We start from the raw sequence: 19,970 nt of genomic DNA, 5'->3' as shown, positions 1-19,970 counted from the left end.
TATGATAATTAAGAAAATATTCACCTTGTAGCAAATTTAAAGTTACCTTAAGCATAAACACTTAAAAAAATATAATGTTATACAAATATTAATGAGTTTACGTAAATTTCAGTGTATTCGCCGGATAATGAATGATCTGGTAAAAAAAAAAAAAAATTGTTGTTGGATCGCTGTTACACGAGTGGGATCGATTTTAAAATTATTCAATCTTAAATTATTATAATACTAGACAGGCCAATCTTATAAATATAACGAAGTGCATCATTGTAATGAGAGCATAAATATATGATTTTACAGTGTCAATACACTTAGAGTGAGATAGATAGATAGATAGATAGATAGATAGATAGATAGATAGATAGATAGATACGATAGATAGATAGATAGATAGATAGATAGATAGATAGATAGATAGATAGATAGATAGATAGATAGATAGATAGATTGATAGATAGATAGATAGATAGATAGAGAGAGAGAGACGTCAGGTGACGTATATTTGGCTACATTGTATATCATTCGGCTCCATACATTTCTGCAAAATGTTGAAAATAATGTCTACGTGTGCTCGAGAAAACAAAACGTATGGCTAAATGTGCAGATTCGTAGGTGGAGCGTCGCGGGCGCTTTGGGCCGCATTGTAAGTCCGTCTAAGAGGATCGACGAAGAATGCAGGAGCAATCCGATTGTTGGTCCCTAAGAATCCGTTGACCATTCGCGAGGATATGCCGTTCTGCAGGAGCTGCCGGGTTTCACTCTGCTTCGGGCGCTGCCGGTAGCCCGGAAGGATCCCGTTTTTCAGAAGTTGCATTCCTCCATCTAAAGAGAGACATTTTTCATACTGATCAGGCGCATGTCACTGTTGCTCACCGGCTTTCGCCCTAAGTTATCGAATATTTAAAAAATTCTGATTTAACAAAGTGGCTCGATTAATCAAGTGCATTTGTATTCCTTAATATATATATATATATATATATATATATATATATATATATATGAGCCTTGTGTCACTTTGTAATGCAGCGCTACTGAGTTTATGAAATTGCAGGCGCAGACTTTTGCAACATTCTAATGACAGAAAATTCGAAAAATATTCGATATCTCGTGTATTATCATTATTATAATTATTGGTAATTTGGACTTGGAAAGATGTACGAGGGATTATTATTAAGTCTCGCGAATAACTTAAACACAATTCGGATTTTGCAATTTAATTATTCTGTCTACGACGAGTACAATTAATTTATTACGAATGATGAATCCCTTTTAATTTTCATCACAAGGAGCTTACATCCTTGAATTCGAATTAGAATAGTAAATCCTAAATATTCGTTTAAAGAAACTCTATCGAAAACGTTCGTTTAAATGCGCGAATCGATAATGCTCGATCAATAGTGTAAGTGGACCGCGGTGAGGGTGCGGACATTAAGGATTAAGGATGCGAAGTTTGGGCTGACAAGGAAGTACCGGTAGGCTCGCTGTCGATGACCTTGGCCATTCCGTTTGGCGTTTTCCACGTAGCTGCGTGGGTGGCATCATCCGTAGTCTCGATAACGCTGATCCTGTTGGGCTCATCCTCGTTACGGGCCGCGCGCCGCATAAGCTCCAATAGGGCCGAGGCGAATTGCTGCCGGTCCGCGGGCAACTCCGTCTCGCCGTCGACGATGCTCAGTCTGCCCTCGGCGTCGAGGCTCTTGAGTAGCGGGAGAGCAAGCTCCCCGAAGAGTTCGAGTCTACGAGCGAAGGCCTCGGTCTCGTCGTAAGGTCGACCTCGTTCCGGCTGGAGCCTCGACACGTCCAGCAGCAGCATATGCGGTTTCACGCGGAACTGTGGGACGATAACGTCGAATTACATTCATATGACGCAATTGTGCTAGCTTACTTTCCCAATCCGTTGCTCATTTCCTTAAATCAAGGACAGCCCGAATAATCGCCCGAGTGGAAAACTTGGGAATTGTCGCATAGTGTAGGCAAAATCTTTCAATCGATCAAGTGAATAGATAATTTCTCTTTCTTTGCATATGTTTATTATGTTTGCGTCGTAAATGTAATAAATAATCGATAGGAGTTCGGGAATGGGCCTTTGAAATTTCAATTCGCTAGCATTCACTAACACAATTACTCACGTAAATGTCAAGAACGAAATTGACCCAATAAATTTGAGCGTGACAGGCAAAATTATAAATCTTATTAAGAATATTTAAATAAATGCAATACAATTGTAAGTGAATGTTTGGACATGTGAGTGACGTGAGGGATATTAAACAAATGGGAGCTTCGTGTAATTGGTAATGGTAATGGTAATGGTAATGGTAATGGTAATGGTAATGGTAATGAATGGCGAATGAAAATGATTCACACCTTATTTTGGAACTCCCGAGCTTGTTTTAAATCTCTAGGGAAACCATCGATGACAATTCCACTGCTTTTACGATTGTCCCTAATTTGCTGCTCGACCAACTTAATGACGATATCCGACGATACCAATTCGCCGGATTTAAGTGATTCGCGAATTTTCGCATCGCCCGTGGACATTGTAATTAAATGGCTGCTTATACTTAGGTGAATCCAATTCGTCATTTTGCGCACGGCTTCGCTGCACACCATCGCCTTGTTACTTCCTGGCCCGCCTATCGTAACATTAACGTTAACAATTTTATACAGAATTTATTTATAATGCTCAGATATTATTATTTAGCTTAATGATGATATATCGCTTATGAGAATTGTAATTCGTAGGAGGCTTTTTAAATTCATTGTGCAATAATTTTCATATGAGAAGTCATACTTTCCAACGTTATATATTCGTCCGATAAGCTTGTAAATATTTATATAAATAATATTCGTTATATTGTACGCCTTGAATTATCAATAGATTTATGGGAAATTGTTTAAAACAAATTCTAATATAAAATTAACTTTTCAGTTCTATTTAGCATTATGACTAAGACTTGTGAATTACAAAGATGTTTTAAATGTATAATCATTAGTTCCAGCCCTTTAACATTCTAATTATTAAAGAATAAAACTAATTCTATAATAAAATAGTTTTTCTATATTTGAATTTTTATTTTTATAGCATAGGATATAAAATTCATAGGCCTATGGAAGATTTTCAGCTGACGATAAAAATTCTCCCTACATTAATTTAAATATTGTTTTAATAAATCTCAAAATATAATGGACAATAAATGGAATGATATTCTTATTATCAATATGTGTTTTTAGAATTTATTTTTTGAGAATTGCCAAACTTATAAGCGTTAAAAAGAAATATTTACTTAAAGTAAAGTTATATCCATTCGATTAAACGACGCTTAGATTTTATTGGACTTTTGGACAATTTTAATATTATTTATTTTGTATTAATAAATGTTTTTCCAACTCTTAAAGTGAGCCATAATTTTTATAAATTCAATGCTGTATTTACCCAAAACCCAGACAATCGGAGGAGGCATTTTCTTCTGTAAATCTGCCGACTTGGTCGGTGCAATTTCATCCTCAACGCGTGTAGATGATAATGAGTTAGGGGCAGCCATTATTTTTGCATTCTTTCGTGCAATATTTTCCTTATACTCGTCTTGACCTCGTTCAACGCTTACCTATCCAAGGTTAAGGCAATTACAAATTATACAATCTAGCATCATTATACGATTCATTTGCATTCACTTACTTCCGCTTCTATGGAACTTGAGACGTGCCTTTTCGGGGAAACAGTTTCGTCCGCGAGCCCTAGTATACGTAATACAGACTGTCTAAAATCTACATAAACTTCGGATGGAATCCGTTGGCCATTTACCTACAATGATAAAATAGTTTCTTTATAGGAAATTATAATCATTCCAAGTTTTTTTAGACATACCGATAGGAAAAGTTGATGAATTATCAAGGTTTTCCTCTAGTTGTTAAATAAGTAAAATAAATCGTTTCGTTGCGAGAACAATGCCGATTATTATTATTATTATTATTATTATTATTATTATTATTATTATTATTATTGTTGTTGTTATTGTTATTATTATTTTTTTATTATTTTTTTTTTTTTTTGAAAAATTCATTTCATTAAAACAGCTAAAAACTATTTAATAATTTTTTTTTACTCTATTTAACATTAGATTATATACTCCGTATTTCAGAATTTATTACGATTTTTCAAAAACTAGGCCTAATTACATAATTAATAATAAAAAATTGAAAAAAAAAAAAAAATAAAATAATAATTATATTATACGAACGATAAATAATATATTTTTAGTATTTTATTATCTCTATAATGATCGAACATCGTTCGTTTGGATTTTCTTTTTTTTTGGCCCACTTAATATACTATATGCCAACTTAACATACTCATAATAAAACAACTCAATTATTTATTTATCGGAGCATTGACTAATTCCCTTTGATTAACTTTAGCTTTGGAAATGGCCAAAATTAGAGATAATAATGTCTCAAAATGATTTACCGATATCACATATCTTATTTTTCTTATTATTTTTGAGTTTCGAAATACAAATTAAATACGAATTAAGCTAATAATAAATAATTAAACTTAATGATATATCATTAATATCGTATCTTATATATTGATTAATTATTTAAAGGCATTAATAATTTATGATAATCGATAATGTTGTCGTAATAATTGTTGCTTCGTGATTCCACGTTTTCACTTTTATATTACTTACCACGAGTAACATTTCACTTTGATCAAAATATTCAGCAACTGGTATGACGTTTTTATAAAAATTTTCCAGCTCTATTCTCGCTAATTCGATAATCACTTGGCCAAGTTGCGCTCCATAATCAATTTGCCTTTGCAGTACTTCTTGCTCCCACGCAACTAAAATCACACCATTGACTATTTGAATCTGCGAACAAATGAAAATTGCTCTGCCAATTAGTCGTATAATATCATTTATTCAAGCACGATTGATCCATATTTTGCAAAACATAATTTGCTGCATTATCATCGAAAATCTCCCAAAATCAATTTATTATGAAGCATAAGCTAATCTACATGCACGGCGTCCTCGGCAACTAGAACATTGAGCATTCGTAGTTACATATGCATCAACGTTTGCGCATCCGTTGAAGCGCGTGTATGTGCGTGGATGTTATTTGACAAGGAACGGGAACATCGAACATTACCACCATTAATCTATAAGCAGATAAGTATAGGGACAATATTCAGAGAGAGTGTGTATAAAGAATACGGAGTGGATAATCGGAATAGGGCAGTAGGTCGATCAAGTATCTGCTCCGAGTCTCAGACAACGCTCGTTGTCACCTTTTCTCCTAATTTTTCTTCTCTCTTTCATTACTGATCGACAGGTTGATCACAAAGCACGGCCTGTGCATTTATTACTCGATCACGCACACGGACGCTTTCATATTCAAGTAATGAACAATACTAAAAGTCCGTAATGGACATCCGCGGGTACAAACTTTGCAAGGACTCATTAATATATCAATGTCATACTAAAACTTTTTTTTTTTTTTTTTTTACAGACAATCCATTTTAAATAAATTTTAAGATTTAGTAGTTATATTATAAGGATAATGGAGTGCTTTCATAACTAGGAAAGTATTATTAATGTGGTTGGGGAGTTGGTGGGGTTGGGGGGGGGGGTGATGAATTTAAATAGCTGAATATTATATATTAACAAAGTAAAATTTCATTATTATTATTATTATTATATTATATACAATTATGTATTATATTATTACAATTAGTATATGAAATATATTTTTATTTTCTCCAAAAGAAACGTCTGGAATATTTAGTTCATAAAATTGGTGATAAAATAATTAATAGAATAAAAAACATTAATTTATTTTAATTTATTTTCAAATATGGAAAAAAAGTCTGTAGATAAAATATATTTAATGTTAGATTTATTATTTGTGCTCGGAAATATTTTAATGAAGATTACTACTATCGAAGTTTAAAGAAACAAAAAATATATATTATATATATAACATTTCTTGTTTTGATTTAAAATAAATTTTATTAAGAACTCGCATGACAGAATTGAAATTTTAAGATTTTCTCAAATGCTCTGAATAATATATGTGAATAAAAGTATATATATATATATATTTTTTTTTCTTCTTTTTTTACATGAACAAAACTAGATAAATATGTTTTGCTTTATATAACTCGTAACTTCATATTTTATATTAAATGAATAAATCTACTGAAACAACATAAGATAAAACTTATCGTACAACATTTTATATTAAGGAAAAATAAATATTTAAAATTCAATTTATAAGGAAAGAATTAAATAACTATTCATACAAAATTTGTCTGTCTTATTGAAATAGACTTAATGACAGTAAAAAAAAAAATAATAAACTGGTGCGTAAATATACCCGTAAATATATTTATGCACGTGTCACTACACACAGATTTAAACGTATAATCAATTAGTGTTGTGAACAATGTACGCACACAGACTAATAGTATCACTATTTTACAATATTACGTTCTTCTTACCTTTTCCGAGTACTCGACAACGTCGCGCATGTTTCTCGGATAACCACTTACGAGAAAAGTTTTGGCCCCTAGAGACATTTTCATTTCGAGCATGAGAACTTCAGTGACAGTCTTACTGCTCAGTAATCCAAAATCCTTCATATCTGTAACATATAGTTTACTATCAGCTTTAAGAATGAAAATTCCTCGAGTTATTTAATACATACATACATACATACATACATACATACATATATATATGTATATATATATATATATATATATATATATGTGTGTGTGTGTGTTTTGTGTGCGTGTGTGTGGGTAAAAAGTTATATATTTTAATTCTGTTCAATTTAATGAATTAAATTAAAAAGGAAACATATTTTACTTAATATAATATTAATATCATTGTATTCAAATAATTAAATTACTTTATCTTTGATCATTGATTTCAATCGTATAAATAATTTAAAATAAATTACTACATATCTGACATACAGCTATATTTAGTTATCAATGTATACTTAAATTAATTACTGTGATGGAATTTATTCAAGATATAATTGTTATTAATATTATATAGAAATATTAGAATTAAATTAATATTACTTCATAATCGCCAATCTATTCATATTATATTTGTCTTACATGTGCTATTCAATAAACTATTTGTGAGATATCTTTATGTATTATCATAAATATAATTTCCAAATAATGTTCTCGAAATTTCTAAGCATATAAACGTGAATAGTAATATAATAATAACTAATAACTAATTTATTTATCAAATAAGATTATTGTCGATATCGGTATAATTTTCAATTTAATGAGAAATAAATGTCGATAATCTCCATATTTGCATTTTTAAATTTAATTACCTACATCATTCGCGTTCGTCATTTGGCTTTTTTAATATATTTATTTATTTAATATCAATTTCTAAACCTCAATGAAATTATTAGAATTAAATTCATAACATGAGTCGATAATTTCTCATTAATTCGTTAAACTAATTGATACTCAACACATGCTCTGTGTTCCAAAATCTTTATTGGATCCTAAATAATCTAAATAATCTAATATTACAATCGATGTTTCATTTATTGATGAGAATATTGAGATTTTCATTCACAATTTATTAATCAAAATTCCACCTACGTTATCATTAACATCCATTATCCCAGTAATTATATATTTTTAATAAATATTTTAAAAATGTACTTAAAAGAAATTGAAAAAAGATTACTTAAATTATTTTTATTATTTTTTTTTTTTCAGCATTGAATGTTTTCTACACACATGCATTTCTATTGAATCTGTATATGATAATATATGACTTAAAAATCAATTATAACAGTTTAACAAATAAAACAAATTAGTAGTGATGCATTTATTATTACATGTACAATAATATTGAAATATAAAGTCAAGAACTGCGCATAAAAAATTATTGCTGTTTAAGTAATAGTTTAATATTATTGTTAATATTTTAATGATTTTCACAGACTGTAATTGTGATTTAACTTCTTATAGATTAATCTATATATTCCAATCAATGATTTTCATAGTTTTACACTTTTTAACGAATATTTTTATGTGGTGTATTTTAATAATCTCAGATAGAAAATAACTTATTATTACTGATATAGCCATATAATTTTCTAAACTTTAAATATACGGAAATTAATACTTTTTGTATAGAAAGTACACATCTGGTAATCTGAAATAGTAATTTCATGTGATAGGTAATTAAAAATGTTTTTTCATTACCTTCAGAAGCTACTGGACAATAAACATAAGAGAGTCCATTGTTCTATGTTCATAGTTATCGCTTATAGGAATATTATTTCATCGGATAATATTGGATCGAATAATATCGAACAACTTGGATATTATTTCATAACTAAAAAAATAATATAATATAAAAAAATAAAAAAAAAAACAAAAAAAAAGCTTTAAAGAAGAGATAAAATACGCACATTGTCTGTACTCGTAAAAAATTATTTTGAATTATTAGATGTTATCCCGAATCAATTCTTCGTACCTCTGAACATCAATAGTGTTATAAAAATTAAATTTACTAAAACTCTTCTCAAATAACCTCCTTCAATATTCAATTTGATAAAGATACAGGAAATATTTAAACAAAAAATTTGTATCAACCTTTTGATTGAAACAAATTAGAATATCTTTTATATTGAATATAAAGCCTTTTTAACTAATGTTATTATATATAATTTTGACATACAGTATTTTATTTATATGTTAATTTGTTATTAACTCAGCTTCAATATTGCTATAGATTTGAAATGGAATGACAAAAACAAATTGATATAAGTCTCATTTACAGAAATATACCTTCTGGTCTGTTGAAATCATAAAACTAAATACAGCAAGAGGGGAAGGGATACTTGACACATGAAATAATGAGACTAACTAATTTACATAAAGGTAAGAGGCATTGTCGATATCCAGAAGATTAACAAGAATCTGTCGAAATAATCAGGTCCATATGCATCTCACGTACATATGCACACAAATAGATGGTTTGAGATTGCTAAAACTATAAGCGGTATTTGTTCATAATCAATATTTTATTAATAAAAATATTTTTTTTTTTTCTAAATCTAAAAAAAGTATTAATATACATAAATAGGATTTATTTCACATATTTTATTGAAATTTGCATAATCAACATACATATACATATCTGTGTATGTGCTACTATAAATTTATGAATATTAAATTAATTTGTACGTGCATTAAACATTAAATGTTTTCAAATGATTTTTTCAACGATAAGCTATATAGCTTCGATTTTGAAATGCTTATATTTAATATTTCCTTAAAAGTATTACATTTATATATATATTTTTATTTTTAAATATAACGCTGTTAATAATATTGCTTACAATTTTATAAGTATTTTAATTACATAGCAAAGTACGTAAAATTTTAAATATTTTTGTAAATTATTACCATACTAAATAAGTCATATAAAATACATTATTTAAATTATGTATAAATATTTTTCAAATATTAAAATTTAATATTAATAGTATTTTATAAAACTAAAGAGAATTACATACAAACAAGAATACTTTTATTAATTTAAATTCAATCCTCTATTAATTATGAACTTTTTTTTATATGCGGTAATGAAAATAATTTTGCTGGTACCTTAAAGAAATTAGGCAAACATTCACGATAAATGCAATATGATACGAATGTACATAGATCGGTAGTAAATTTTCATGCATGTTTTTAATAATATAATTTTAAATTCTTGATGTTTGTAGATAGTCGCTTCAATTTGTGCATAATTCGTATTCACATTATGAAATATGATCGATGTAAATGAAAAAATAAGTAAATATAAATATACTTAAGAATTCAATAGCTCATTAATATCTAGGAGTTTCATTTGCATATGAAGTTGAATGATATATGATAGTATTAATATATATATATATATATATATATATATATATACACTATCTCGTACTCATATTCACATATTATTTATTTATTATTGTCGTAACAATAAGCAGATAAATATATATTTTTTATTTAAATTCGAATACGAGGCAAATATTAGATAGATTTTAATTACAAAATCTTTATGGCAAAGAATTGAATTTATTGATATTTATTGATAAGGAATTGAATTGAAATTGAAAAATATAAAATCCATAAGAATTATGAATATCATATACAATAGGACGGAGATAAAAAACTAAAATAATTGCTTCGTTTATATCTATTTAAACATATCGTATATAAGCAAATATTTGTTTTTATAAAGCATTATTCATAAGCGTCTGTTTCATCTTTTATTTTATAATATAAAAGACGAGTATTTACAATATATTTGATTAAATATTTTTAATTACACAGCGATTATAAAAATTTTTAATGTTTTAGCATGGGAATAAACGTTTACCTCCTTCTAGGCCTACAAATAATAATTTGTAAGTAATCGAAATCCTTTTAACGTTCTAAGCTTAATTTCCAAGACAAATAAAGCATAATAGGTGACAAATTGAATAATGTCATTGACAAATAACGTATGTTTTAATAAGGTGGCCGATATTCCTCAATCGTCGCAAAACCCCTGATAGGAGTTAATGTTAGAAGTGCAAGAGAAAATGAATTTCCTTTCATTGTATCTTTGATAAAATTCATTCCCAATGATCCACATCCTGAAAGGAATCATATATGTACGGGATCATTAATCACGAGAAGAGATGTTGTACTTTCTGCACACTGTCTGGAGGATGAACTTATTCATGGTTTGCAAATACACTTTTCATCGCTTAGTTTAAGATTTGGCCGACGAAGAAGTTTGTATTGGTGGCTAACTTATGAACACTGGGCTGTACGCAAAAGACTTCCACTCGAATTTGATATTAATGACGTTGCCAATTTGAGAGTAAGTTATTATTCACAATCTCATTAATTTATTATGCCACGATAATGATAAAAGTAAATATTCCAACTCCATATCCAATCATACTTGTTTTAAAATGCTTTTCAATTATTTTAATACGTGAAAGTAGTTGTTACACTACGTACCAGATACTATCGAACCAGTGCCAATTCCAAATATACGAAACCCGAGACTTTACGGGAAAAGGGTCGTCACTGCTGGATGGGGTTGGCAAAATAACACTCACCTTAACGTAATTTTAAAAGCAGCTGAATTAACTGTTTTAACCAACGATGATTGCTTTGAAAGAATTAGCAGACTTGCGAATCAATCTCTTCCACTAGATCCTAGGCATGTTTTGTGTACTTTCTCTAATCCACATGTAATACTGACTTACGTAAGTAACATTCACTTAAATAATAATCGTAATTATTAATCATAAATTATAGTCTTCGTTTAAAAATTAGAAATTTTGAATGAACAATAGATAATATATAATAGAAATTATGTGTAGAGAATTTGTTTTTATTAATAGAATGAATATTATACATTTTTCTTTAATTCTTCGTAATAAATAAATAATTTTTATAAATATTAATCGATATGATACCATTATAGATAGTACAGACTCACATTTTGTTTATATTATAAATAAAATAGCATATAAATAGAATAGCTTATTACATATCTAATATGTAATATACATATATATATATATATATATATATATATATATATATATATACACATACATTATTTCACAGTTATTTATTAAATAAAACTACATGTATATAATTGCAGCCAAATTGGAAAAAAAAACACGTAAAGTTAATTTTCCAATATTATTATTTATAATTTTATGGGTGTACTACCATTGAATATCGCATACAGGTTGAGTTATTTTTTGTTAATATAATAAGATACTAAAAATATAATTTAATTAAATGTAATAAAAACTTCTATCATTGCTGATTACGATGAAAGTTTGTATTAATTTTTTATCATTTATAAATTTAAAATTTATGCACTACATTAAAAATGATATTCTACATGTAGTAATTAAAAAAATATAAATCTTTATATTGTATTCTTAATATTTTATATTGTTGATTTTAGGGGGACAGTGGAGGCCCACTTTTGTATAGAAATCAACTGGTAGGAATTAATAAAGGATCCTGTCCAATGAATCTCGAGGAAAATGATCCACAATTAGTAAATCTACATATGTCTATTGATTACTATAAACGTTTTATTTTAGAAACATTAGGTTTGGAAGATGGTTAAATCATACATAACAAATTTAACGAACTTTTTTTTATGTAAATAAAAGTGTAATTTGTCATTTATTATTATTTGGCTAGAAGTTTTGTAAATCAACAGCTGCATTTGTAAAAAATTAGTTTCTACCTTAATAAAATTCAAGCTATTTGCAATCGCATCTTCTACACGTAGGATATTGCTTGAGATAAAAAGTGATCGTTGGAATAATCAATCGTACCAATTGGATCACTTATTTAAACGGAATGTTTAAGACTTTGTCAAGCTTTAACGTAAATCTCATACGCAACTTGTACGATACATAATAAATTCTTAACTTCCTTGTCGTATTTGTGATACTTCTTTAACGTAATTGTCTGAAGATGTACCATATTGTGACTTAAAATTCTATATTTTCCTTGTTAATAACAATTGCTTTTAAAATTTTTATAAAATACATGTCGAAATATTAAATGTATGTTTATATACGATCTCTTTTACCTTCGATAACTAATGATGATATTATACAACGATGTATGTTTTATCTTGAGTTAGTTTATTTGAATTTATTTATTATTATCAATAAGGATATTAAATGTCGGTCTTGCTTTCTACGTCTTTAAGGAGTGCAATTAATTTATTCTTACACTACAAGTATCATCCTATATGCGCTAAATACACAAAAATTCAATACATATATATATATATATATATATTGAATAAAATATCAAGTTTCTGCTGCACTGTTAAGTATTTAAATTATAAATCAATAATTACATTAAACAATTAAAGTTATATGTTATAAAATAAGTGTATATTTATAATGCATATTATTTTTATTCGTTATTATTATTCGTTAAAGTTATAATTATGTGAAAGCATTTATAAAACATTCTTTGGATTTAAAGTTTTAAACAACGTTAAAAAAAATAATAATTGTAGACTCTTGTAATGTAACTCTTTTAAAATTTTATGTCTTTTTTTTTTTTTTTTTTTTTTTTTTTTTTTTAAATAAATTTTATACATATTTTACTGATACAATATTGATGTTCTATAGATAAATTTACTACTGAATTAAATATACTACTAATAAAATTTATTACTGAACTGGTGGTATATACAACAGGCAACAGGAACAGGCCATAATAAAATGTATTTGAGTAAGAGAATGAATAATTTACAGAATCTTTCTTTCTGTAGATCATTAAAGTATAAACATTATCAATCGCTCAGATTAATTATTTTAAAAAATAATGTATTGAAGTAAATATTATGTAATTATTAAATAAAAAATTTACAAAGAAATTGTGAAAAATACACATTTTATTTTTAATTTTAGATTTAACGTTATTTTCAAGTGAACGTTATTGATATTTGTAACATTGACACGTTCGTTTATCATTAAACTCGATGTATAATAAATTGTTCTTAATGAAATTTACTTTTCAGAAGACAAAAAGGCAATAAAAATAATGGAAAAGCTATCCCATCTATAGAATTTTAAATTATAATTCATATTTTGTATACAAAATATTAAATAATTTAACCTTTCGAAATCGTCTATATTTTGTTTAGAATTAATTGTTTTCTAAAAGTTAGCAGTAAATACAAATTATGATAATCTAGTTATTTTTGTTATTTTCAACAAAGTTTTTAAATGTGAAATACCAATAATTACTTATCTTATTAAAGCACATGTGATATTTCCGATATGGTATTTTGATTTATTTGATGTTCTAACGATTTATAATCTTTGTAAATTGTATTAAAAATCGTAATTATTGATTGATCGAAAATACATATTAATTAAATATTTACAGATATTAATAAATATTTACATTCAAACATTTCAAATTTACTGTCAAGGAAACTTCATATACTAGTTCCAGTTAGAATTCAAAAAATTATTCTTCGATATTAATATCTAGTTTCATAAATGTAAATATACATTTAACTGTAAACAGTAAATTGTAAGAACGAATATTATGGAGGTATTTAATGTTATAAAAACAATACCTAAAAGTTGCAACTTTTTTAAATGCAGTATATAAGAAGATAGGAATGTTTACCAGTTTTATCAAGGCATATGAAACATAATTTATATTAAATTGATATTTATTATATATATCCATCAATTATTATTTAATCATCATATCATTTGAATACTTAATAGAATGGCAATTGATTTTACAATTAATTAAATCTAAAGACTAAATAATTATTAAGATGCAATCGTAGTTCATCGATCCTTTAATTATCTGTAATATTTATAATAAATTTAAATATATTAAAATTAAGCTCATTCTAATCATGTATTTCATCCAATCGATTAATTATATATTATAATTGATAAATTAAATAAAAATCAATGGAATTTATTATATATGAGTAATTCAAATGATACATGATTAATATATAATTTTAATATATTATTTAATATGTGACTTTTCATATACGTTAATTATATACAGTTTTTACATTGTATAAATATTATATTGTTAAATAAAATATGAAGGATGTCGAAGATGTAAATAAAAATAATTGTATTACGATTAAAAGTGAAAGTACGTTACTTTTACTAGATTAAATTATTTAGATAGTATGCATTTTAATGGCAAAAATAATCATAATAAAAGGTGTAAAATGATAAATGGAAGTAAATACATTTATTACAGAAATTTCATTATACTTTTAATGGGCCAATAAAATTGTATCATGCATTATTTTTATAATTTTCTTATCATAAATGTATATAAACAGTATTTCTAAAAAATATATATGTAAAAAAATGTATATATTAATATTAAAGAATATTGTACGGTTACTTATCAATAAAAATTGTAAAAGAATAACAAAAAAATAAATGATCAAATTGATTTAAAAATTTTAATTGAAAATAAAAGCCATAAATATTTAAATCTTAAAAATAAATGTACAGTGCAGCTATTTTATTCTTAGTAATTTAAAACTTATTTATATTTCAAATAAAATATTTATAATATATAATATTAATTTTTTCATTGGTAGTTACTAAAAACATAAGATATTATTTTTCATATTACATCTTCAGAAATGTCGTAAATATGCAGACAATACATTTTGTTATGAAATCTTAATTTTTATGTAAATTAAAAATATAGCATTAGCAAATTTAATCTTAATTTCATCAAATTTCAGAAAAAATTGTATATAATTCAATATAAATTATAAACGAATAATAGACTTTACTTTAAAGATTATCTAGTTAATTATAAATGAATTATATTGCTAATTTATTAGTTATTAGCTATTAAGCTAATATTTATATTATATATATATTAACAAAATATTAAAAAATGTGTTAAATGTATTAATAATATTCTAATATTACAACTTAATATACATATCAACTATTTTATATGAGAATATTTTTTTAGCCAGTAAAAGCTTTGTGTGATAGATCATTTCAGCAAATAATTAACATTTAACCAAATCATAACTTATCTAAATTTTAGGTCATAGTAATTTCCGATCTATTTAACTAAACGAAATTTTTTCGTTTAGTTAAATATTAAAATTTAATAAATATATAGATAAAACTCGATGAACTTTCATAAATATATAGATTAAAATTTTAATTAACAACGATTGCATAACAAACCTTTGAACTCTTCAAAAATATCCACTTATTATTAATAAATTGTGCGCTTTCTATACTTGAATATTTATTTTGTAAAGAAAATTATTATTACTTAAAGTTTAAAAAGGTTTCATAAATTAATGCTATCCATATGTCTTTGATCACTAAAAATATATATGCATAAAATGCAATATTATTACCTGACTTCATAAACAATAAACAACTACTATTGTTTAAATGATATTATACAATACTTGTCATCTCTTATTAAATGCTGCAAAAATACATATTAACTTATGTTTCCCTTAAATCTATATATTTTGCGAATTATATTTTTCCACCCTAATCTAACATTTAACAGACGTTTTCCAATTAATCATTCTAATATAGATTAATCATATTAATAAAAATGAGTTTTTCTTGCTTCTTCGAATTTTTTAAAAAGTATTTAAAAATTGTTTGAAAATTAATATTAATAAATAATTTAATTATTATTCATTGAAATTTAATGTTATTTAAATTTTATTATTATATAAATAAATTATCTGCACGTGAAGACTGTGCACGTCATAATTTGATATTATAATTTTGCGTTAGATCTACGTGCACTTGAAAATTATTATATCGTGCAATTAATTCTTCTCTCAGCCATATTAGTCACGAATTTTGATACACAATGATTATTTTTTAATATTGATTTATAACTATGACTGTTTATTTCTTATTTTATCAAATAATTCTATAAAGATGACAAAAACATCTTTTAAGGTATGCTTATAATTTTATATCATAGAACACAGTTTCCAACGGTAGAAATATATTTACAATCAACATAATCTTAATTATCCCTTCCATTTCAAATCTCATTAATTTTAACTTATTCATATAAAACAATTTCACTAAATTTCATTAAATATTCACTGATAAATATTGAACAATACATAAATTGATATTAAAAATAATATTTTCCTAAAATTCTTCATCAATTACATATGTTTATATGTAATTATTAATTTTTAATCTCATAAAAATAACTATTTTATTTGTACTGTAAATGAGATAATTTAGTATATAATTTTATTAAAAATGAAATTTTAACTATAACTTTCTAATTATGTATGATAAATTTATGCATGTTATATTGTTTTGTGTATAAATATTTGATTTTGTATACACAGTTACAAACTCACAGATGACATATGATACATACAGATTATATAATAATCAAATGAATTATCAAACAAACCTTGTCTATTTGCGATTTTATTACTTCCAATAAGATTAATGTAAGTTTTATTTTTTATAATTATTGCTCTCCTTATGATTTGCATTAGATTTACTTAAGTCAAAATCTGTAATTTTACAACTTACTTCTTTTAGAAATTTCTTTCATGTCAGAAACGAAATTTATTTAGTCAAAACAAATTTTACTCATTATTCCAAATAACAAGAACATATCGCAGTGCAATTTAAAATCACATTATATTTTTTATATCAATAAAGTATTTATTAAACCAAAAATATATTATTAGATTTGTAATTGAACGAATCACACGAATAACAACAGCTTTATGGTAACACAAATAAGGACTGATATTAACATACTGATATTAATAACGAAGTAGTCATTATTAATTTTACAAATAATATGCAAGTAAAAGTTGATTTAATTTTAGGCTATTATTTAATATTTTGTAAGTATAAGATTGTCTATGAAAATCACAGAAAAATTAACACTACAATTGATCTAACTATATTTAGCAAATCAAATAATATGATTAATTATTTTTATACTAGATAGTTGCATCAACTTTATCGATTCAAAACCGTTAATTGGACATAATATTCGGGATGCCAGACTAAATGAATTTCCGTTTGTTGTGTCATTGATGCGAATAACATTGTTCAATTCAGATCCCGTGGATAATCATGTTTGTACGGGAACACTCATTACTCGTCAAGACGTCGTAACAGCTGAGCACTGCATTTTAAGTGAAAATGAGTTGGGTATTCAAATTATTGTTGGATCGAATCATTTGAGGTGTGGTCGACACTTTTACATATACTGGTGGATAACTTTTATACAATGGGCTTCGCGAATGAATTTCTCATTTCCATTCACTGTAAACGATGTGGCCAATATACGGGTAAAGTAATTTTTTCAAAAAATTATTTAACGATAATAATAACTTTTACGACCTTATACGATCATATTCTCATTCGAAAAGATATTATTTTTATAGTTAACTATGTCTGTATCCCGTGCAATCGTTCCAGCGCGTATTCCTATTACAACCAATGAGGACTTGTATGGCCTTGAGGTAATGATAGTAGGATGGGGTCAGAGCAATTCAACATATTTGAGTCCATTATTAAAAAAGGCTAAAGTAGTAGTCTGGAATAATGAATATTGTAGGCAACATCTTAGTATTGTTGCAAATGAAGAAATGGAACTTGATCCGAGACAAACTCTATGCACAGCAGCCAATCCTTATGTATTATTATTCAGAGTAGGTTTTATAATGCTAAGTATTCTATATAATAAATAAAGAGAATGTATTTGGAGAATGACAATTCAATACATAAAAAAAAATAAGTTATACTTCTTAAAAGTATAAAATTTTTTTTTTTTTTTTTTTTTTTTTTTTGTCAATACTTATAAATATGACAATCCTAATCAACATTAATTACATTAACAATAATAATAAATTATATTAATTATATAATTTATAATATTATACTTTTTTTCTAGGGGGATAGTGGAGGGCCACTATTGCTTCAAAATTATATTATAGGTGTTAATAAAGGAACTTGTCCGAATAATGTTGAGGAACAGGATCCGAATCAAGTAAATTTGCACATGTCTATATATTACTACAAGAACTTTCTTTTAAATATAATTCATAATCCGTAAATTGATAGAGTAGTATTTAAAAATATAACAAATTACGTAATTAAAAGCTTGTATCGCTGTACTTATAGTTGTATTAAACATGCATATTGTTCTGCATTTTAAATGTAAAAATTATGTCAATAAATATTTTATATATTATAATCTGATTTTTATAATTGTAACAGATATATTATTAAATAAAATATTATATTATAATTCATGAATATATATATATATATATATACATATATATATTTTAGAAAATATTTTTAATGTAGCTAGGATTCATAGTTGCCTATAAAATTTTATTATCATCAATATAAATTGAAAATATTTACATATCAATGTTACACATTAATTCTTTCGTGTATAAATTAATCACATATTATTCAGTATCGCACGATAATTTTCTTTATAGTTACAATCGAAATAAGTAAATATTAAGTAGTTTGTAAAATTTAGTAAATTTAAAAAATCATAACACTTAATTTATATAGACTACATTATTGCTTAACATATGCATACAATTTATACTAATAAGCAAACCAGTAAGACTATCAGAAGATTTTGGACCAAGTCAATTAGAATAATTACAAATACTTCATTTTCCTGCTTTAATGTTTCCTTCATTTAATCAAACAAACGGCAACATTATTATTCGAAATTAAAAAGTACGCATACTTTAGAAAGTCCCAAATATGCAATTACAATTTATTATATAAATATATCAGACCACAATTATTTTACACATTTCAATATTTAAAAATATCACGATTGTCATAAGTAAAAACGTATTTATATATAAAAATTAAATAAGATTTCATATGGTAAGAGTAAATTGTAAAATTCATCAAATTTACAATTATTATTAGAATTTTCAAATATTTTAATTTCTAGATAAAAGCATAAATAACGGCTAAGGTTTTTATCAACTTTGTATTAAGTATGCAAATACGGAATTATCTCATTTTTATCTTTTACATAATATTTTGTAAGTATAAACAAATTTCTTAAAACTTCTAAATTAATAAGTACTTGATTAGATAATAGAACGTAGTGTTTATTTAAATACTCTTCTTACTAGGTAACAATTATTTCATCGTCAATTCAAAAGCTTTGTACGGAAATAATATTAATGATGCAGAAGAAAATGAATTTCCTTATGTTGTATCAATGATGAGACTAAATATTTACAATACTAATACAGTCAATGATCATGCTTGTACAGGAACACTCATTACACGTCGAGACGTCGTAACAGCTGAGCACTGTGTTTTGGCTGAAAGTATTA

General features: G+C 25.7%; 1 protein-coding gene across 1 annotated transcript in view; it reads right to left on the bottom strand.

The window, feature by feature from the left end:
* Positions 1-499: 499 nt before the first annotated feature.
* Positions 500-19,970, bottom strand: part of LOC105366619 (adenylate kinase isoenzyme 5) — a 54,319-nt gene continuing 34,848 nt past the window's right edge. Inside the window, exons 4-10 of the mRNA XM_011505118.1 lie at positions 6,500-6,642; positions 4,686-4,868; positions 3,674-3,799; positions 3,431-3,602; positions 2,362-2,630; positions 1,468-1,828; positions 500-819 (exon numbers count right to left, since the gene is read on the bottom strand). Coding sequence (XP_011503420.1) covers positions 590-819; positions 1,468-1,828; positions 2,362-2,630; positions 3,431-3,602; positions 3,674-3,799; positions 4,686-4,868; positions 6,500-6,642 — 1,484 coding nt within the window. The 3' untranslated portion in view covers positions 500-589. The remainder of the gene's footprint in view (positions 820-1,467; positions 1,829-2,361; positions 2,631-3,430; positions 3,603-3,673; positions 3,800-4,685; positions 4,869-6,499; positions 6,643-19,970) is intronic.

Source organism: Ceratosolen solmsi, unplaced genomic scaffold (genome assembly GCF_000503995.2).
Source record: "Ceratosolen solmsi marchali unplaced genomic scaffold, CerSol_1.0 scaffold16, whole genome shotgun sequence".
In the NCBI taxonomy this organism is placed as follows: Eukaryota; Metazoa; Arthropoda; class Insecta; order Hymenoptera; family Agaonidae; genus Ceratosolen; species Ceratosolen solmsi.
The sequence above is the reverse complement of the archived record's forward strand: the minus strand, read 5'-3'. Positions and strand labels throughout refer to the sequence as shown.